The 23,258-nt window shown below is 50.3% G+C and overlaps 1 protein-coding gene across 1 annotated transcript in view; it reads left to right on the top strand.

Annotated features, from left to right (window-relative positions):
- The window catches only part of SLCO1C1 (solute carrier organic anion transporter family member 1C1), a 124,029-nt gene that overhangs the window by 47,513 nt on the left and 53,258 nt on the right, over positions 1 to 23,258 (top strand). Inside the window, exons 9-12 of the mRNA XM_077267237.1 lie at positions 2,362 to 2,526; positions 20,241 to 20,436; positions 20,515 to 20,677; positions 20,762 to 20,946. Coding sequence (XP_077123352.1) covers positions 2,362 to 2,526; positions 20,241 to 20,436; positions 20,515 to 20,677; positions 20,762 to 20,946 — 709 coding nt within the window. The remainder of the gene's footprint in view (positions 1 to 2,361; positions 2,527 to 20,240; positions 20,437 to 20,514; positions 20,678 to 20,761; positions 20,947 to 23,258) is intronic.

Raw genomic sequence — 23,258 nt, 5'->3', positions numbered from 1 at the left:
TTCTTCCCTTCTTCTGAGATGCATTTAACTCATTATGGGCCAGTTGTACTGTTATGATCCGGTGACCTTGGAGCCGCATGAGACTTTCTCAGGAGTAGGTGGAACCTGTAATGACCGCAAACCCTAAACTGTCACCGCAACTAGAAGTAGCCGTGGGGTGTACCTAACACATCCTAGACACCTCGACACAGCCGGAGGACTAAATACCCCTATAGATGGAAATGGGAATTCTATCTTGCCTCAGAGCAGAACCCCAAAGGATAGGCAGCCCCCCACAAATATTGACTGTGAGTATTAGAGGAAAGACACACGCAGGCAGAAATCAGGATTTAGCAAAAGAGGTCACTCTAGCTAAATAGGAAAGGATAGGACAGAATACTAAGCGGTCAGTATTAAAACCCTAAAAATATCCACAGCAGATAATGCAAAAATTCCACCATCTAACTAAAGACATGGAATGTATATCTGCATCTCCTGAGAATCCAACTTGACTGAAATATCCAAACACAGTCTAAGCTGGACAAGAAAAAACATTGAATAGTACTGAATTGTAAAGCACACAGCATGTGTGCTGTAGAAACAAAACCAGACACTTACCTTTGCTGATTTGACAGCAGGGCAGGAGGAACCAGACAGAGATGTAAAACCTCCAAGAACAATGGACAACTGGCAAGGGCTAATGAATCCTGCACACCTAAATATCCCAGTCAGAGCTGCAATCAGCAGGGACACCTGCCCAGGATTGCAACCCAGGGACAACTGCATTCCTACCAACAACCACCGGAGGGAACCAAAGAGCAGAATTCACAACAGGAGGGGCCTCATCACAAGGGGACAGCAAATGGGAGGTGTCAGGAATCCCACCAATCTGTCACGGTTCACAGGGAAGATATCTATCATCCCCACCGCTTTCACCAATTTGTCACAAATCGGGGTTGTTTGGTTGCCCCTGGTTCCTTCTGAAGGGGATTTATCTATATCCCACATCTCACTTTGGAACTTGCAGCTCTCTGGTGCCCCCTTACCCTCAGGTCGGGGTACTGCACCTAGGGTAATTAGTCGCCAGCAGGTCTGCCTGCTATGTACTGGCTATTGGGCACGCTGCAGTGAGGGCGATATAACTACTCCCACTCAGGCAGGAACAATAAGTATCAACGCCACCGGTCGCTGCAAAGATGCCCAATTGGACAGGACAAGGTATGCTGCCACCAGATCCGATTTTCCAAGGATTAAGGGGTCCGGAGCCAACCCAAAATCAGTATCATAAATTCACCTCAGAGGACGTGACAGTTCGTTATAGAACAAGGAGAGACAAGCTAATAAATGGTATATTTTACTCCAAAAAAGGTAGGCAGTGTTTACAAAGTATAAAAAGATATTATAAAGGAGACAAATCATGTGTACAATACAATTACAAATAAAAAAAGGATTAAAATTGAAAAGAACACCTACAGGTCGTTCAGATCATTTCATCTCCTGTTTGCCCATGTGCTCAGGAGACACATCAAGATGCATGTCACATCTATCGAGCAGCTATACCCCAGGAAAAGACACTGAAGACTCCTGCTTCACACAGATATTTCCTAGCCTAAGACCCAGGCACTCCCCCTGTCGTGACATCACTTAGAGGCTGAAACCTCCCTTTTACTTAGACTTAGGAAAACTATTTTTTATGCCTAGCTCGCTGTAGGAATCTCGTATCCGAACGACACGATGATCAGAATGTGCCCCACATCCTGGGGATTCTTTTAAGTGTACCAACGGAGTAATTACCTGAACCTCTTACTGGCAAATCCACACTTTGCCCTCGTTGCATTTAGCTTCTAGCGCTTTCAGTGAGTGATAGATCTATTGATGGACATACGGAATATATCATTCTATATCTCTAGCCCGGATCAGTTCCACTATATATCACATTAATAGAATAAAGGATATCATGCAGTTTGGAAGGGGCTATACCAGTTTTGGGTGGTGTCATGTGGGAGGAGGGAATGAGTAGTTTTCGGAAGATTTGTCTGCTGCAGCTAAAAGCCATAAAACTTCTTCAGTGATTCTGGTGAGGATTTTGAATTACACACATAGGCAGCAGGTAGAGTGAGAAGGTGGTGGTGGGGGGTCGGAATAGCCCACAGCGTGTCTGTGCTCAGCTTTAAGGGACGTAGCAGAGCTCAGTGTGCGTAATCATAGAGAGTCAAATACCTATTATTCCTGACAGAAGGAAGGGAGTGTCAGCTCATCTCCACATGGCACTGATTCACCATTCATAGTGCAGCCGTGCTGATGCTCCATATCGGGGTGACACTAACCTCTCATCCCTCTATATATCAAGTCGTGGGGTTCAGTTGCCTCTTTACTCTGCAGATTTCCTGCCATCCATGAAGCGACTCCTGGGGAACCCGGTGTTCTTCCTGTACCTGTGTGGCAGCGTCTTCCAGTATAACTCACTGGTGGGAATGGTGACTTATAAACCAAAATACATCGAGCAGCAGTACGGACAGACGTCATCACGGACCAACTTCATTATTGGTAACTCTCTCCAGTCACCTCCAGAGCTGCACTCACTATTCTGCAGTTACATCGTGTCTTATCCTCCAGTCACCTCCAGAGCTGCACTCACTATTCTGCTGTTACATCGTGTCTTATCCTCCAGTCACCTCCAGAGCTGCACTCACTATACTGCTGTTACATCGTGTCTTATCCTCCAGGTCTTTTATTAAATAAAATAAAAATACTTTACATGACAATAACTAAGATACATTACAAATAAAACACAACAGAACAAAACATAAGAACAAAGCTCCAATCACAGACAACAAACGACAAAAATCACAAAGAAATAAACAAAAATGGAGAAAGTTCATGACCTACAAATCAGGGACGTGAAAGAAAAATTCCAATAAAAATAAAGAAAGCAAAACTAAAAGACGACAAACAAAATACTCATAACTATATGAATACCCCTGTAAAAATATAAATATAAATAATAAATAGTATAAAATCATGTAAGACCCCCGGCCCAGCTTCATTCATACTACTATATACAACCCCAACTACATTCACACCGTCCTATATACAATATTATATACAATATATACACTATAAACACATTATACTAAACCAAATATTATACAACACCGCAAACACAACAAAACCCTACCGGTCCCACTGCCCCCCCTTACACCACCACATTCACCCCACAACAAACCTAAATACAATACAGTGTACAAGATTAACATATTTTTTTTTCTGTTTTTTTTTTAATTATATTTCAATTTTTTTAATTTTTTTTTTAATATATATACACACACCTACTCTAACTATCCCGCCACCCCTGATCCAGCTCTGGCCACAAAGTTCAGGAATTATCCGAGCTAGGATCAGGCCCCAAAGTTTTTCCCCAGGCGTGGCCTGGGCCAGGCCAGATCAGTCTCTTATCACCGCCGTTGAACCCCCCAATCCCCCCACCCAACCTAACTAAGACCCTCTATTATACACACTATATACAATATAAACAATACAATATATACAATATATACATAAACCAACATCACAGAACACAACCTACATACTCACCACCCAAGGCTCAAATTCGATGCCTGCAAACCTTCTATTCAAGGAACAGAAATACAAAACAAAAATCTAGGGTGTAAAGACATCAGCCCACCACCAGGATATAGGAGCGCTAACGGACTAAGGCACCCCGAAGGAGAAACCCCTCCAGAGATGGGCCGCCCTCCGGGCACCCAGTCTTTCGCACTCCAGAGAACGCACCTTCACCAGGGCACCTAGGATGCTGCTACCAACTTCATCTACACGGAGGATTTTACTCTGCGTCGTAACTAAAACTCGTGCGTTCCACGTGAAGTACCTGACCACTGCGCTGACTAAGAATAAAGTGGCTCGGTCCCTTCTCCCGAGGTCTCTGAACGCTCCATAGGCCCACTCGGCATAGGACAGAGTGGCCAGCCGCGGCCAACCAATGGAAGCGCCCACCCTGTTGTACACCTCTGTATTAAAGGGACAATGAAGCAGGAAGTGCTCCATGCTTTCCAGCATGGTAGCGCAATCCTCACGGGGACAATTTCTGTCCACGGAGCTCCTGTGTTTCAAATTGTCCCTCACATACAACTTACCTTGGAAGCAGCGCCAAGTCAAGTCCCAATACTTCTTGGGGATCCTGCTAGAATTTAACAGACTTAACCCAACCTCTAGATCCCGACTCGGGCAGTCCTTGAGGACCAGTGGTCTCTGAAAATGCGAAAGCAAGACCCGCATGTCGAGGAGTTTCCTTGGGAGGGACCTCACTTCCCACATTCCCAGACCCCACCGGCGCATCATTTTCAGAACCAGGGTAACATAAGCCGGGAGATGCCCGTGCGGTGTGCGGAGATCCTTCAATCTTCCCCGTCTCCCATTCCTGGAAGAAAGGCTGAAACCATCCCTTGCAGGAGAATACCCACGGAGGAGCCCTCTCTTTCCAGAGGTTTGCCACGTTTACTTTCAAAAAGGTGTTCACTAGAAACACCACAGGGTTCACCATATTCAACCCCCCTAGTCTCCTCGTGCGATAAGTGACCTCCCGTTTGACTAGGTTCAGTCTATTCCCCCATAACATCTGGAAGAACAGACTGTAGACCCGTGTCCAGAGAGGCTCCGGCAAGACACAGACGCTGCCCAGGTAGACCAGCAAGGGGAGCAGGAAAGCTTTGCACAGGTCAACCCTTTCCCTCAGGGTCAAAGACCAACCCTTCCATTGGTCCACTTTTTGGGCGACACCCTTGATTCTGCCTTCCCAGTTTTTCATGGGGTAATCACCCTGGCCAAATTCGATGCCTAGGACTTTGGCATGTTCTTGGGGTTCGGGGAGGGTGTCCGGAAGATCAAACGTGGGATCCCCGCCTCCCAGCCAGAGACTCTCACACTTGTCCTGGTTGACCTTGGACCCGGATGCCTCCGAGTAGCTCTCCACTTCTGACATCACCACCATCGCCTCCTCTTGCGAAGAAACAAAGACAGTAATGTCGTCCGCGTAGGCCACTACCCTCAGGATAGTCTCTGGCGCCAACCCGCCCATCCTCACCCCCGCCAACGGTCCACAATCAACCCTTCTGAGGAAGGAATCGATCGCAAATGCGTAAAGCAAAGGACTAAGAGGGCAGCCCTGGCGGACACCAGATCCCACTGCAGCGCCCCAGAGTCCTGGTCATTGCAGTACTGTTGCTCCGCCGCTAAGGGGGGCTATGGTACATCTGATGGCACTGAAGGAGTTCATCTGACCAGGTATCACAGACACCAATACACTTCACAGTGTTCACAGAGCTAAGGGTTCTATGTATTAGGCCACTCCTCACAATCTGGTAAAACTGGGGGTTAGGCAGGAAGTTAGTTGAGAAAGCTGACTGGGTTGGAACCAGGCAACACCTGGTGGCAGAGGGTGTTGTAGGGGAAGATTCGGAGGGGTCCCTGTCAGGGGTGGGATCCTGACAGAGGCCTAGCAACCAGAGAGAACGTTACGGGACCACGCCTGCACGATATAGCGGCTGTACCCCAAGAAAGGACAAGAAGCGAGGTTTATTGTGCTGAGTGAGAAACGAGATCAACGCAACAAGGAGAATACCAGTAGGAGTCGTGCTGTAAGACGAGGCAACATCCTACTGAGGCGCATAACCGGTGGCCGGAAAGCCGAGGAAGTATAGAGCTCCAGGCCAAACTTCAAACCTACGGCAGGACAGTCAGTTATAGGCGGGCTGTCTCACCCAATTGACCTAGGAAGACACAGGGGGGGTAACAACAGGAGTGGGGCGACGCTAGAGTCCCGGAAGAGCTCCGAGCCTCCCCGTCATACGGGTGCGTCCTAACCATAAGATCTGGGGGACGTGGAAGAACATCAGAATCGAGTTGTGAGGGAACACGAGAAACAGACACAACAGTTGTGGGGACTATCCCGTAAGCACAGCAGGGGAGGACCACAACACACAGCGCTAGAAGGTAGGCACAGATTTCCACCTGCAAAGGGAACTCTGGAGGTGCCATCGGACCGGCCGGACTTGCGCAGCCTGGTTAACCGTATTCCGGACTGAGGACCCTGAAGCCTTCAGTAAAAAGGTAAAGAGACTGCAACCTGGTGTCCTCGTTATTTACCGCGACCGGCACTTCCCATACCACCACCTTCATTGTACGCCCCTCAGCAGGGTCACGGATCGGGTCTAGCCACCGTGACAATCCCAGAGCAGAGACTCAGAGGCCCGGTTACCCGGGTACCCCTCGGCCCTGCGGCAGTGGGGGCGCTACACCACTCCGAAAGGTTGTCCAATCCACCCGTTTACCAGAGGGAAAGTCTCAGCCCCTGCGTACAAGGTCTTAAGCCAGTCCAAAAACCCTCCAGGCAGACCATACCTCAAAAGAATGGACCAGAGGTACTCGTGGTCGACCCGATCAAAGGCTTTTGCCTGATCCAGGGTCAGCAAGAACCCCTTCCAAAGGCCTGCCCTGCCTTGCTCCACGTCCTCTCGGACACCCAGAACAGCACTGAAAGTGCTACGGCCAGGAACGCAACAGTGCTGGGCCTCCGAAAGGAGCCGCGGTGCAAACTTCACCAGCCTATTGAAGAGTATCTTAGCCAAAACCTTCCTGTCCACATTGAGAAGTGATATGGGACGCCAATTCTCAATGCGTGACGGGTCCTTACCCTTTGACAAAATGATCAAAGCCGACCTCCTTAATGATCTCGGCAGAGTGCCCGAGGAGAGACACTCATTAAACACCTGAGTCAAGAGGGGGACCAAGGAGTCCCTAAAGGTCTTAAAGAACTCGGATGTTAAGCCATCCGGACCTGGCGATTTTTTGGGCCGGAGCCCATCGATCGCCAGTCTCACTTCCTCTTCTTTGATCGCTTCTGCCAAACCGCCCAGCGAGAGGTCAGCCCCTGGCTCAGGAACAGCTTCAGCCAGGAAAGCCGACATCCTGTCACGATCCAGTTCCTTCCTTCCCAAGAGGTGCGAGTAGTATGAACTGACGACCTCCAAGATCCCTGATCTGGACCTTCTCTGGGATCCCGTACTGTCCATCAGCCCGGTCACTATCTTACTATTCACTGACATCTTGCAGCTTCTGTAAGGGTCGGGCAAGTAGTACTTCCCGTAATCCCTCTCAAAAACCAAAGATGCGTGCCTATCGTACTGACACCTCTTTAGCAAGGATTTCACACTGGAGATCGCCTCGCGGCTACCCCCAGTCGAGACAAGATGCTCGAGTTTCCTCCTCAGGCTCTGATACAGGCGATCCCTGTTCAGGCTTCTGAGGTTCGAGAGTTGCCAGAAGAATCTCACCACCCGATGTTTGAACATCTCCCACCACTCAGACTTAGTGTTACTTAGGCCCAGCAGCGGTACCTGGCTCTGAAGAAATTCCTCAAAGGACCGTCTTACAGCTTCTTCCTCAAGGAGTGACGAATTCAGCTTCCAATAACCTCTTCCCATCCGAGGAGTCTCTGTAACGCTCAGAGAAAACATAATCAAACAGTGATCGGAGAATTCCACCTCCACAACCGACAACGGCGAGGAGACGGCATCCTCCTTCAAATAAAACCTGTCTATCCTAGACCTGCACTGACTACCTCTAAAAAAGGTGAACCCCGCGTGGCCTGTGTTGTGCCGGATGTGGACATCCACCAGGTGTGCCTCACTTACTATCCTATTTAGCACGATGCAATCGTAAGCCAGCCGGTCTCCGGAACCTCCTCTATCACAGGATCTCGTGACGTTGTTGAAATCCCCTCCAAAGACCACCTGCCGACTCGAAAATAAGTAAGGTTTGATCTTCATGAAGAGACACTTGTGGTCCCACTTGGACTGGGGACCGTAGATGTTAATGAGCCGAAGCTCCTGTCCCCCCATGGAGACATCTAGGATCAAGCATCTCCCCATTTCTAACTCGATCAATCGTCTGCATTCAACCGCTGCGGTCTTAAAAAGGACCGCCACCCCGCTATACGGCTCGGCCGCAAGAGACCAGTAGGAGGGCCCGTGCCTCCACTCCCGCCTTGCTTTATGCATGGTTGATAGGTCGGTCAACCTGGTCTCCTGCAAAAACAAAATGTCGGCGTCAAGTTGGCCGAGAAAATGAAAGGCCGTGTGCCTTGCCACATCTGACTTTATGCTGGCAACATTAATGGTTGCCAGCGTCAACGGGGTGGGTGCCGCCATCATGATTGATTGAATTAGATAGCCTTTTTCTTCCCACCCCCAACAGTTTCACCCTCTTCCTCTGACAATGATGACTTTAGTGCGCTTAAGACAAACAGACTCATCAATTCTCTCCTTACATACACTCTGGCCATTGTCTGGTGGTCCTGAGGTAGTCCCCCCCCCCAGAAGGCTTTGTATTTGCCCCCTGAGAAGAAGACCCAGCGACCTCCTGAGCCCCAACAACCTTGTCCGCAACCTCCGGCCCCGGGTCCCCATCGCCCCCCTCTGGAGGGGAGTCCTGGAGGGCCCGGAACCGGTTAGAGAGATCCACCAGAGGGGGGGCGGCTGGACCTTCCAATGGCACCTGGATCAGGGCTACGGAGTCAGAGGGGTCGCACTCCAAGGAGGAGGCTCGAGGCCCGGACCCCCTCTTATCCTTAGTTGTTTTCCTGTTACCCTTTTTCTTTTGCTGTGACCACTCCCCCTCTCCCTCATCCAGACTGTCACCGGATGAAGGTTCCTGGGCAGACATGGCGTCCTTTTGCTCCTCCCTTTCAAGTCTCTTTACTTCCTTGCTCAATTCGCCGTCTTTAGGATCCTCAGCTGCAAGTGAAGCACCCGGGTCAGAGTTTAGGGTCATTACTCCCTGCCCCCTGTTCCCATGGCGCTGCTGCTGCCGCCTGATATTGGATGGCGGCAGCCTGCTCCTCACCGGTTCCCTGCCTCCTCCGCCTCTGTTGGTCCCTTCACCGGCGAGATTAGTCCCGGCTTTCGTCTGTCCCGCACTCGCCGCTTTCAGGACCGCATTGGCAAAGGAACGCGGACAGCGACTGAATGGGTGACCGAGGTCACCACACAAGTTACACCTAATCCTGCCACAGGTAGCAGCAAGATGGCCGAGGTCCCCACACAGTGCGCATTTCTGGGTGGTACACTGCGCACTGAAGTGTGTGGGGCTGCCGCACCTGTGACAGACCTTAGGCTGCCCCCGGTAGAAAATCAAGATCCTGTCCCTCCCCAAAAATGTTGAGGAAGGGATATGGGTAACGGTGTTTCCTGAAACCTTCAATTTCACCATGAAGGTCCAGGCTCCTGACCAGATACCATGCTCATCGAGGGTCTTCTCGGGAATACCGACGATGTCGCCATATCGTCCAACCCAGGTGGAGATGTCTACACAGGAAAGTGACTCGTTACTGGTCAAAACGGTCACCCTCCTGACCGAATTCTGGCGGGATATTGCCACAGTGTGGAAACCCTGCCATTCGGGGCGACCCCGAGCCAGCTCATGGCGAGACCAGAAAAGCTCAAGGCCATCCGGTCTCACGAAGCTGACATCGAAGTAGGAGGTCCCATAGGGATGGATCAAGGCGAAGATGTCATATGCCACGAAGCCCATCCCCAGCAGGAGCTCAGCAACCTTTGACCGATCAGGACAGGCATCCTTGCTTACCCACTGGAGACGGGCCACGTTCCTACGGTTACTCCTCTGCCCCGGTGTCGGCAGAGACCAGACAGTCTCTGCCCCTCTATCTCGGAAGGCGGAAAGACCGTGTCTCTCTATCCAGAAAGACAGATCAACCTCCCTCCCCTCTACATTGATAGAACTCTCCCCTCTCCTCAGGGCGTCCAGGAAGCGCTGTTGCAAGTCACCTTCCTCAGGGTCACCAGACAAGGGCGCACTACTACCCCCAGCAGTGACAGCTCCTGAATAGCTTGGGGCTGAAGACCCCGCCACCGCTGGGGAGGCAGCGGGACCACTACCTGCTTCCCCTCCACCAACACCAGTAATGCTCTCCTCATTCGCTCCACCACTACTCCCATCATTTGCAACATCACTACTCCCACCATTCACTCCACCACTACTCCCACCATTCACTCCACCACTACTCCCACCATTCACTCCACCACTACTCCCACCATTCACTCCACCACTACTCCCATCATTCACTCCACCACTACTCCCATCATTCCCCTCACCACTACTCCCACCATTCACTCCACCACTACTCCCACCATTCACTCCACCACTACTCCCATCATTCACTCCACCACTACTCCCCTCATTCACTCCACCACTACTCCCACCATTCACTCCACCACTACTCCCATCATTCCCCTCACCACTTCCCGTCACTTTATTACCAGTATTCTCACCACCATTTGTCCCAGTGTTCTCTGCACCTTCCACAGTAACATCCATTCCTTCCTCACTTGTGTCTGGCTTCTCTGCACTCACACCTGCTGGACTGGGGGAGGGGTGCAGCACCACACCCGTTTTCCCTTGATTGGTGCTGACTCTTTGTTGTTTCTCTGGAGCTCCTTGCCCCCCCCCACTGCAGCAGTTTGTACTTTATTATTTTGGGCCCGCTGCTTGTTGGGGGGCGCCGCCTGTCCTGCACCCACAGCCTTCGGGGTCCCGGTGTCACATTTGGGTGCTGGAGCACTCTGTCCTCCCGTCGCAGCAGGGCGCCCAGTGTTCCCTGCAGATGATTTTTCCTGCTTTTTTTTTCCTTTTTGGACTCGCTGCTCCCCTGTCGCAGCTGCGTGCCTGTTCTCCTTTAAGGCGCACTGCGCCCCTGTCACAACAGTGCGCCCTCCTTTCGCCGCACCATGCTCCTCGGACCTGCCCCCCACAGCCCCGGCGTCGGCCGGCTCAGCCGTAGCGAGCAGGGATGGAGTCTGCCCACACCGTCCCCCTTTCGCAACGGCGTGGACATTCCCCTCGTCCCCCTCAGCCCCGGTGATAACCGGCTTAGCCGCAGAGGGCAGAGAGGGAAACTCCTCGGGGTCCCCTATGTCCGGCGCCGTGAGTACCTCCACAGCCTCACCCCCTGCACTGTTCCCCGCACAGACGGCAGCACCGCCGGACGTCCTCCTCCTCTCCCCACCTTGCCTATGCCCCGGACCCACTGCAGAGCCCGTGCCTTTAGGTTTGGTGGGGTTTACACAGGAGGTGGTAGGTGTAACATCAGCCATAGGTACATATCTGTAACTCACCACTTCCCGTGCGGTCTCCTTCGTTTTCTTCTTCCTCTTCTGGGTTTCCTCTGCTGGCTCGTCCTCACCAAAGGAGAAGCGGTCCAGGTTCACTGGAGACTCCAGCTGTCTGATCTCCTGTAGCAGACCGCCCTCCTCCTCTTCCTCCGCTGACACTGCAGCCTGTGCTGTCGGAGTCCTCTGCCGTGCCGGGAGGCCGCTTCCCTGTTGTCGGCTCTGCGACTCACTCTCCCGGCTGGTTCCAGCTTGTAGGACTCCAGTCACAGCCACGTCGTCCTCCTCCTCCTCGTCGCTTAGGACGCCGGCTGGCGGCTCTCCTGAGGTATTTAACCCCTTCATTCCTGAGAACCGCCGCTGGTTCTTAAACCTCTCCAGGAAGGGACCTGCGCTTTTCTCAATCCCCTCCCGGAGGAGCACTAACCGGGCCACCTCATCTCTGAGGGCTCTGAACCTCTGGGAGGTCGCAGGTTTCTCCTTGTTAGAGGCTCGGGTATTCAGGATCCGTGCCTCCTGCAGCTTCTCCTTCAGCCCGGTCAGTGCTTTGCCGGCGTCCTCATACTCACGTAGCATGGCGACCACTCGGGAGGAGAAGGTACTCGTGGACTCGCCGGAGCTCCTCTCCCCCCAGGATGTTCCTGGGCTCTCCTTCCTGGGGCCTGGGGTGCCCCTGTCTCCCTCTCTGGGCGGACGATGACCCGTCTCAGGGGTGGAGTAGGTGGGTAAGGTTTTTCTCACCCGTCCTGACCTCCTCAGTCCTTCTTGGGCCGGGTGCTGCTGCTGCTGCTCTCTGTCCCCCCGCCGGCACAGACCGGGGAACAGAAACCTGGGAAGCCATGCCGGCCTCCCAGGAAGCCTGCCTCTCCCTGGGGAGAAGAGAGGCAGACTCTGGGCCTCCTGCTGGAAGTCCTGGAGCTCACAAGACAGGCGCTGCTCCTAGCAGGGTGTGACTGATTGTGGGCACCTGTCCTCCAGTCACCCCCAGAGCTGCACTCACTATTCTGCTGTTACATTGTGTCTTATCCTCCAGTCACCTCCAGAGCTGCACTCACTATTCTGCTGTTACATCATGTCTTATCCTCCAGTCACCTCCAGAGCTGCACTCACTATTCTGCTGTTACATCATGTCTTATCCTCCAGTCACCTCCAGAGCTGCAGGAACGGTGGGCGCAGCTTGTTGTATCGGTCAGGACTGTTACATTGTATCACTGCAGCTGAGAGTGGATGATGGGAGTGAGAATGAAGCGACTGACCAGCGAGTGACCCGGGGAACAGAATGGAGCTGATGGGGGTAGAGAGGGGCAGTGACCCCTGTACAAGGGGAGAAATGGAAGGATCACAGGGTCAGCCATCAGCCCCAGGACACGGGGTCACTTCGCGGTTTCATAAACTATAAAAGTCATTCCTGGGGAAGAGAACAAATCCCACCTAATGAAATCCATGGCAGACGTCTTGACGTTCTCACAGAGCCCCCCTTATCTCATAGTCTGAAATTGGGGGTTCACTGTATGATCACACACAGAAGATACCTCAACCCTGAAAAAGGGAACCCCAAACAAAAAGGTGAGAAACAGCTGCATAGTAATAAAGTGACCACAAGATGGCAGCAGAGGCTAATAAATTACAAACCTCACTCCATACTGCAGCTCCTCCACAATCACTGATAACACCTGGATATACAGCTCATAACACAGGATCCACCATGCACAATAGGTGATGTCACAGCTCACCTCCTCCTCCTGTACAATGACTGATAACACCTCTATATACAGTAGATAACACAGGATCCACCATTCACAATAGGTGATGTCACAGCTCACCTCCTCCTCCTGTACAATGACTGATAACACCTCTATATACAGCTGATAACACAGGATCCACCACTCACAATAGGTGATGTCACAGCTCACCTCCTCCTCCTGTACAATGACTGATAACACCTCTATATACAGTAGATAACACAGGATCCACCATTCACAATAGGTGATGTCACAGCTCACCTCCTCCTCCTGTACAATGACTGATAACACCTCTATATACAGCTGATAACACAGGATCCACCACTCACAATAGGTGATGTCACAGCTCACCTCCTCCTCCTGTACAATGACTGATAACACCTCTATATACAGTAGATAACACAGGATCCACCATTCACAATAGGTGATGTCACAGCTCACCTCCTCCTCCTCCTGTACAATGACTGATAACACCTCTATATACAGTAGATAACACAGGATCCACCATTCACAATAGGTGATGTCACAGCTCACCTCCTCCTCCTGTACAATGACTGATAACACCTCTATATACAGCTGATAACACAGGATCCACCACTCACAATAGGTGATGTCACAGCTCACCTCCTCCTCCTGTACAATGACTGATAACACCTCTATATACAGTAGATAACACAGGATCCACCATTCACAATAGGTGATGTCACAGCTCACCTCCTCCTCCTGTACAATGACTGATAACACCTCTATATACAGCTGATAACACAGGATTCACCATTCACAATAGGTGATGTCACAGCTCACCTCCTCCTCCTGTACAATGACTGATAACACCTCTATATACAGCTGATAACACAGGATTCACCATTCACAATAGGTGATGTCACAGCTCACCTCGTCCTCCTGTATAATGACTGATAACACCTCTATATACAGTAGATAACACAGGATCCACCATTCACAATAAGTGATGTCACAGCTCACCTCCTCCTCCTGTACAATGACTGATAACACCTCTATATACAGTAGATAACACAGGATCCACCATTCACAATAGGTGATGTCACAGCTCACCTCCTCCTCCTCCTCCTGTACAAAGACTGATAACACCTCTATATACAGCTCATAACACAGGATCCACCATTCACAATAGGAGATGTCACAGCTCACCTCCTCCTCCTGTACAATGACTGATATCACCTCTATATACAGTAGATAACACAGGATTCACCATTCACAATAGGTGATGTCACAGCTCACCTCCTCCTCCTGTACAATGACTGATAACACCTCTATATACAGTAGATAACACAGGATCCACAATTTACAATAGGTGATGTCACAGCTCACCTCCTCCTCCTGTACAATGACTGATAACACCTCTATATACAGTAGATAACACAGGATCCACCATTCACAATAGGTGATATCACAGCTCACCTCCTCCTCCTGTACAATGACTGATAACACCTCTATATACAGTAGATAACACAGGATCCACCATTCACAATAGGTGATGTCACAGCTCTCCTCCTCCTCCTCCTGTACAATGACTGATAACACCTCTATATACAGTAGATAACACAGGATTCACCATTCACAATAGGAGATGTCACAGCTCACCTCCTCCTCCTCTTGTACAATGACTGATAACACCTCTATATACAGTAGATAACACAGGATTCACCATTCACAATAGGAGATGTCACAGCTCACCTCCTCCTCCTGTACAATGACTGATAACACCTCTATATATAGTAGATAACACAGGATTCACCATTCACAATAGGTGATGTCACAGCTCACCTCCTCCTCCTGTACAATGACTGATAACACCTCTATATACAGTAGATAACACAGGATTCACCATTCACAATAGGAGATGTCACAGCTCACCTCCTCCTCCTGTACAATGACTGATAACACCTCTATATACAGTAGATAACACAGGATCCACCATTCACAATAGGTGATGTCACAGCTCACCTACTCCTGTACAATCACTGATAACACCTCTATATACAGTAGATAACACAGGATCTACCATTCACAATAGGTGATATCACAGCTCACCTCCTCCTCCTGTACAATGACTGATAACACCTCTATATACAGTAGAAAACACAGGATCCACCATTCACAATAGGTGATGTCACAGCTCACCACCTCCTCCTGTACAATGACTGATAACACCTCTATATACAGTAGATAACACAGGATCCACCATTCACAATAGGTGATGTCACAGCTCACCTCCTCCTCCTCCTGTACAATGACTGATAACACCTCTATATACAGTAGATAACACAGGATCCACCATTCACAATAGGTGATGTCACAGCTCACCTCCTCCTCCTCCTCCTGTACAATGACTGATAACACCTCTATATACAGTAGATAACACAGGACCCACCATTCACAATAGGTGATGTCGCAGCTCACCTCCTCCAGTACAATGACTGATAACACCTCTATATACAGTACATAACACAGGTTCCAACATTCACAATAGGTGATGTCACAGCTCACCTCCTCCTCCTCCTGTACAATGACTGATAACACCTCTATATACAGTAGATAACACAGGATTCACCATTCACAATAGATGATGTCACAGCTCACCTCCTCCTCCTCCTGTACAATGACTGATAACACCTCTAAATACAGCTGATAACACAGGACCCACCATTCACAATAGGTGATGTCGCAGCTCACCTCCTCCTCCTGTACAATGACTGATAACACCTCTATATACAGTAGATAACACAGGATCCACCATTCACAATAGCTGATGTCACAGCTCACCTCCTCCTCCTGTACAATGACTGATAACACCTCTATATACAGTGTTGTGAATTCCGTTCTCGGGCTCCCTCCTGTGGTCATGAATGGTACTTTGGTGAGTTCTGTCCTTGGACACCCTCTGGTGGCTTTGAGTGGAACTGCTGATCTTTGAGGTTGGCTTTCTCAGCTGCCCTCGTTTATTGCTGCTGCTCTCTTCCCTATTTAACTCTGCCCAGGTCGTCAGTTCATGCCAGCTGTCAATGTCTCAGTACTGGTTCAGATCTCTCTTGGATTTCTCAGATGACCTTGTCTACTCCAGCAGAAGCTAAGTCCTCGCTAGTCCATTTGCTGTTCATTGGTTTTTGAATATATTTCTCAGTACATGCTATGTTTCTAGTCCAGCTTGCTATTATGATATTTCCTTGCTAGCTGGAAGCTCTGGGGGTGCAGAGCTGCACCTCCACACCGTGAGTCGGTGTGGAGGTCTTTTTGCACACTCTGCGTGGTTTTTGTAGTTTTTTATACTGACCGCATAGTTCCCTTTCCTATCCTCTGTCTGTCTAGAGAAGATTCGGCCTCCTTTGCTAAAATCTGTTTCATTCCTGTGTTTGTTACTTCCTCTTAACTCACAGTCATGATGGGCGTACACGCCCTAACCCCTATGTCATCACTCTGCCCACGCTCCTTCATTGGCCGAAAAAATGGCGCTAAACGCGTCATACGAAACGCGACTTTGGCGCCAAGATTGCGTACCGCATGGCCGACCCCACACAGGGATCGGGTCGGGTTTCATGAGACGCCGACTTTACCAAAAGTCGGCGACTTATGAAAATGAACGACCCGTTTCGCTCAACCCTAGTCTAAATGCCTCTTTGGAGTTCAGAAGGTTTCCTTTTTGGGCTTCATTTTTTCCCCTTCTACTATCGAGATGGACCCTGTTAAAGTTCAGGCCATTTATGATTGGACTCAACCTACATCTGTGAAGAGTCTTCAGAAGTTCCTGGGCTTTGCTAATTTTTACCGTCGCTTCATCGCTAATTTTTCTAGTGTGGTTAAGCCTTTGACTGATTTGAAGAAGAAAGGCGCTGATGTGGTGAACTGATCCCCTGCGGCCGTTGAGGCTTTTCAGGAGCTTAAACGTCGTTTTATTTCGGCCCCTGTGTTGCGTCAGCCAGATGTTTTGCTCCCTTTTCAGGTCGAGGTTGATGCTTCTGAGATTGGGGCAGGGGCCGTTTTGTCTCAGAGGAGTTCTGATGGCTCTTTGATGAAGCCGTCTGCTTTCTTTTCTAGAAAGTTTTCGCCTGCTGAGCGTAATTATGATGTCGGCAATCGGGAGTTGTTGGCTATGAAGTGGGCATTCGAGGAGTGGCGACATTGGCTTGAGGGAGCCAAACATCGCGTGGTGGTCTTGACTGATCACAAGAATCTGACTTACCTCGAGTCCGCCAAGAGGTTGAACCCTAGACAGGCTCGATGGTCGCTGTTTTTCTCCCGTTTCGATTTTGTGGTCTCATACCTTCCGGGTTCTAAGAATGTGAAGGCTGATGCCCTTTCTAGGAGTTTTTTGCCTGATTCTCCGGGAGTCTCTGAGCCGGCTGGTATTCTCAAAGAGGGGGTGATTTTGTCTGCCATCTCCCCTGATTTGCGGCGGGTGCTGCAGGAGTTTCAGGCTGATAGACCTGACCGCTGTCCAGTGGGGAAACTGTTTGTCCCTGATAGATGGACTAGTAGGGTTATTTCTGATGTTCATTGTTCAGTATTGGCTGGTCATCCTGGGATTTTTGGTACCAGAGATTTGGTTGCTAGGTCCTTTTGGTGGCCTTCCTTGTCACGGGATGTGCGTTGTTTTGTGCAGTCCTGTGGGACTTGTGCTCGGGCCAAACCTTGCTGTTCTCGTGCCAGTGGGTTGCTTTTGCCTTTGCCTGTCCCGAAAAGGCCCTGGACGCATATTTCCATGGATTTCATTTCTGATCTTCCTGTCTCTCAAAGGATGTCTGTCATCTGGGTGGTTTGTGATCGGTTTTCTAAGATGGTCCATTTGGTACCCTTGCCTAAATTGCCTTCCTCCTCTGATTTGGTTCCATTATTTTTTCAGCATGTGGTTCGTTTGCATGGCATTCCAGAGAACATTGTGTCGGACAGAGGTTCCCAGTTTGTTTCTAGGTTTTGGCGGTCCTTTTGTGCTAAGATGGGCATTGATTTGTCTTTTTCTTCAGCTTTCCATCCTCAGACAAATGGCCAAACCGAACGAACTAATCAGACCTTGGAGACCTATCTGAGATGCTTTGTCTCTGCTGATCAGGATGATTGGGTGACCTTCTTGCCATTGGCCGAGTTCGCCCTTAATAATCGGGCTAGTTCTGCTACTTTGGTTTCGCCTTTTTTTTGTAATTCTGGTTTTCATCCTCGTTTTTCTTCAGGGCAGGTTGAGCCTTCTGACTGTCCTGGTGTGGATTCTGTGGTGGACAGGTTGCAGCAAATTTGGACTCACGTGGTGGACAATTTGACGTTGTCTCAGGAGAAGGCGCAACGTTTTGCTAACCGCCGTCGCTGTGTTGGTCCCCGACTTCGTGTTGGGGATTTGGTTTGGTTGTCTTCTCGTTTTGTTCCTATGAAGGTTTCTTCTCCTAAGTTCAAGCCTCGTTTCATTGGTCCTTATAAGATTTCTGAAATTATCAATCCTGTGTCGTTTCGTTTGGCCCTTCCAACTTCTTTTGTCATCCATAATGTGTTCCATAGGTCGTTGTTGCGGAGATCTGTGGCGCCTCTGGTTCCTTCCGTTGATCCTCCTGCTCCGGTGTTGGTTGAGGGGGAGTTGGAGTATGTGGTGGAGAAGATTTTAGATTCTCGTATTTCGAGACGGAAGCTTCAGTACCTGGTTAAATGGAAGGGCTATGGTCAGGAGGATAATTCCTGGGTTGTTGCCTCCGATGTCCATGCTGCCGATTTGGTTCGTGCCTTTCATATGGCTCGTCCTGATCGGCCTGGGGGCTCTGGTGAGGGTTCGGTGACCCCTCCTCAAGGGGGGGGGTACTGTTGTGAATTCCGTTCTCGGGCTCCCTCCTGTGGTCGTGAATGGTACTTTGGTGAGTTCTGTCCTTGGACACCCTCTGGTGGCTTTAAGTGGAACTGCTGATCTTTGAGGTTGGCTTTCTCAGCTGCCCTCGTTTATTGCTATGCTGCTTCCCTATTTAACTCTGCCCAGGTCGTTAGTTCATGCCAGCTGTCAATGTCTTAGTACTGGTTCAGATCTCTCTTGGATTTCTCAGATGACCTGTCTACTCCAGCAGAAGCTAAGTCCTCACTAGTCTATTTGCTGTTTATTGGTTTTTGAATATATTTCTCAGTACATGCTATGTTTCTAGTCCAGCTTGCTATTATGATATTTCCTTGCTAGCTGGAAGCTCTGGGGGTGCAGAGCTGCACCTCCACACCGTGAGTTGGTGTGGAGGTCTTTTTGCACACTCTGTGTGGTTTTTGTAGTTTTTAATACTGACCGCATAGTTCCCTTTCCTATCCTATGTCTGTCTAGAGAAGATTCGGCCTCCTTTGCTAAAATCTGTTTCATTCCTGTGTTTGTTACTTCCTCTTAACTCACAGTCAATATTTGTGGGGGCTACCTTTACTTTGGGGAATTTCTCTGAGGCAAGGTAGGCTGCTATTTCTATCTTTAGGGGTAGTTAGCTCTTAGGCTGTGAAGAGGCGTCTAGGGAGAGTTAGGTACGCTCCACGGCTATTTCTAGTGTGTGTGATAGGATTAGGGATTGCGGTCAGTAGAGTTACCACTTCCTCAGAGCTTGTCCCAGGTTTTTCCATTTTAACCATCAGGTCATTTCGGGTGCTCCTAACCACCAGGTCCATAACAATACAGTAGATAACACAGGATCCACCATTCACAATAGGTGGTGTCACAGCTCACCTCCTCCTCCTGTACAATGACTGATAACACCTCTATATAAAGTAGATAACACAGGATCCACCATTCACAATAGGTGGTGTCACAGCTCACCTCCTCCTCCTGTACAATGACTGATAACACCGCTATATACAGCTGATAACACAGGACCCACCATTCACAATAGGTGGTGTCACAGCTCACCTCCTCCTCCTGTACAATGACTGATAACACCTCTATATAAAGTAGATAACACAGGATCCACCATTCACAATAGGTGGTGTCACAGCTCACCTCCTCCTCCTCCTCCTGTACAATGACTGATAACACCTCTATATAAAGTAGATAACACAGGATCCACCATTCACAATAGGTGGTGTCACAGCTCACCTCCTCCTCCTCCTCCTGTACAATGACTGATAACACCTCTATATACAGCTGATAACACAGGATCCACCACTCACAATAGGTGGTGTCACAGCTCACCTCCTCCTCCTGTAAAGTCGCGGCTGCCCACGCAGGTTCTGGTGTCATCCTCAGTCCATGGGGAGGTCACATAGAGGAAGACGCATGACTCCCAGCAGCACAGAGGATGTCAGCAGAGGAGCACAGCTGGTAGTGACCGTCTTTTCCCCCCAGGGCTTATTAACGTCCCGGCTGTCGCTCTGGGGATCTTCCTGGGTGGAGTCGTCATGAAGAAGTCCCGGATTGGTGTCGTGGGGGCAGCGAAGCTTCTTCTGTCGTCGTCTGTGATGGGCTATGTCATCTTGCTGTCACTGTTCGGCATGGGATGTGAGCGCCCCTCGGTGGCGGGGCTGACGGTGTCGTATGCAGGGTATGTGACCTCTCTGTCAGTTCTCAGCACATGATCGGACATGTCGCCTGCGCTCTGCTCATCCCTGACTCTCCGCAGGTACACGCACATCGCCCAGGCGGACGGCGCGCTCGCTGAGTGTAACGAGCACTGCCTGTGCCCTCACTACCAGTGGGATCCGGTCTGCGGGGACAATGGCGTCACCTATTACTCCGCCTGCTTCGCCGGCTGTCGCTTCACCAATGGGACGGGGAAGGCGGCAGTGAGTGGCCCCCAGCGGACGCCTTGTGGGGCCGGACCCCTCGTGGTGCCGCAGCGCAGACCGCTGATGGCTTCTGTCTTCCAGGTGTACGCGAACTGCAGCTGTGTGGCGCATCCGCCATTGCTCTCTGGTGGCAGCTCCGCAGTGCCAGGTCCCTGCTCCCGGGGGAGCACGTGCTCCAGGATGTTCCTGTACTTTGTGGTGGTCTCTGTCATTACCTCCTTCACATTGTCGTTTGGAGGGACCCCCGGATACATTCTGCTTCTCAGGTGACCCCAGTACAGCAGCTGTTATACTCACATGTGACCACCGGTGTCCGGCATCGGACCAGTGCAAACCCGGACCACCGGCGTCTCCCAGTCACCTCCCAGTACCCAGAGCAGGCACAGGATTGTGTGGAGGGCAGTCTACTGTGCAGCAGATCATACAAGTCTGTGCGGCATGGAGGGGCAGTCTACTGTACATCAGATCAAACAAGTCTGTGCGGCATGGAGAGGCAGTCTACTGTACATCAGATCATACAAGTCTGTGCAGCATGGAGAGGCAGTCTACTGTACAGCATATGATACATGTCTGGGCCGCATGGAGAGCCAGTCTACTGTACATCAGATCACACAAGTCTGTGCGGCATGGAGAGGCAGTCTACTGTACATTAGGTCATACAAGTCTGTGCAGCATGGAGAGGCAGTCTACTGTGCATCAGATCATACAAGTCTGTGCAACATGGAGAGGCAGTCTGCTGTACAGCATATAATACATGTCTGTGCCGCATGGAGGGGCAGTCTACGGTACAGCATATGATTCATGTCTGTGCCGTATGGAGGGGCAGTCTACTGTACAGCATATGATACATGTCTGTGCCGCATGGAGAGCCAGTCTACTGTACAGCATATGATACATGTCTGTGCCGCATGGAGAGCCAGTCTACTGTACAGCATATGATACATGTCTGTGCCGCATGGAGAGCCAGTCTACTGTACAGCATATGATACATGTCTGTGCCGCATGGAGAGCCAGTGTACTGTACAACATATGATACATGTCTGTGCCGCATGGAGGGGCAGTCTACTGTACAGCATATGATACATGTCTGTGCCGCATGGAGGGGCAGTCTACTGTACAGCATATGATACATGTCTGTGCCGCATGGAGGGGCAGACTACTGTACAGCATATGATACATGTCTGTGCCGCATGGAGGGGCAGTCTACTGTACAGCATATGATACATGTCTGTGCCGCATGGAGGGGCAGACTACTGTACAGCATATGATACATGTCTGTGCCGCATGGAGGGGCAGTCTACTGTACAGCATATGATACATGTCTGTGCCGCATGGATGGGCAGTCTACTGTACAGCATATGATACATGTCTGTGCCGCATGGAGGGGCAGTCTACTGTACAGCATATGATACATGTCTGTGCCGCATGGATGGGCAGTCTACTGTACAGCATATGATACATGTCTGTGCCGCATGGAGGGGCAGACTACTGTACAGCATATGATACATGTCTGTGCCGCATGGAGGGGCAGTCTACTGTACAGCATATGATACATGTCTGTGCCGCATGGAGAGCCAGTCTACTGTACAGCATATGATACATGTGTCTGTGCCGCATGGAGAGCCAGTCTACTGTACAGCATATGAAACATGTCTGTGCCGCATGGAGAGCCAGTCTACTGTACAGCATATGATACATGTCTGTGCCGCATGGAGAGCCAGTCTACTGTACAGCATATGATACATGTCTGTGCCGCATGGAGGGGCAGTCTACTGTACAGCATATGATACATGTCTGTACCGCATGGAGGGGCAGTCTACTGTACAGCATATGATACATGTCTGTGCCGCATGGAGGGGCAGTCTACTGTACAGCATATGAAACATGTCTGTGCCGCATGGAGAGCCAGTCTACTGTACAGCATATGATACATGTCTGTGCAGCATGGAGAGCCAGTCTACTGTACAGCATATGATACATGTGTCTGTGCCGCATGGAGGGGCAGTCTACTGTACAGCATATGATACATGTCTGTGCCACATGGAGCGGCAGTCTACTGTACAGCATATGATTCATGTCTGTGCAGCATGGAGGGGCAGTCTACTGTGCAGAATATGATACATGTCTGTGCAGCATGGAGGGGCAGTCTACTGTGCAGCATATGATACATGTCTGTGCCGCATGGAGGGGCAGTCTACTGTACAGCATATGATACATGTCTGTGCCGCATGGAGGGGCAGTCTACTGTACAGCATATGATACATGTCTGTGCCGCATGGAGAGGCAGTCTACTGTACAGCATATGATACATGTGTCTGTGCCGCATGGAGGGGCAGTCTACTGTACAGCATATGATACATGTCTGTGCAGCATGGAGGGGCAGTCTACTGTGCAGCATATGATACATGTCTGTGCCGCATGGAGGGGCAGTCTACTGTACCGCATATGATACATGTCTGTGCCGCATGGAGGGGCAGTCTACTGTGCAGCATATGATTCATGTCTGTGCCGCATGGAGGGGCAGTCTACTGTGCAGCATATGATACATGTCTGTGCCGCATGGAGGGGCAGTCTACTG

The sequence above is a fragment of the Ranitomeya variabilis genome, chromosome 5 (assembly GCF_051348905.1).
Source record: "Ranitomeya variabilis isolate aRanVar5 chromosome 5, aRanVar5.hap1, whole genome shotgun sequence".
Classification (NCBI taxonomy): Eukaryota; Metazoa; Chordata; class Amphibia; order Anura; family Dendrobatidae; genus Ranitomeya; species Ranitomeya variabilis.
The sequence above is the reverse complement of the archived record's forward strand: the minus strand, read 5'-3'. Positions and strand labels throughout refer to the sequence as shown.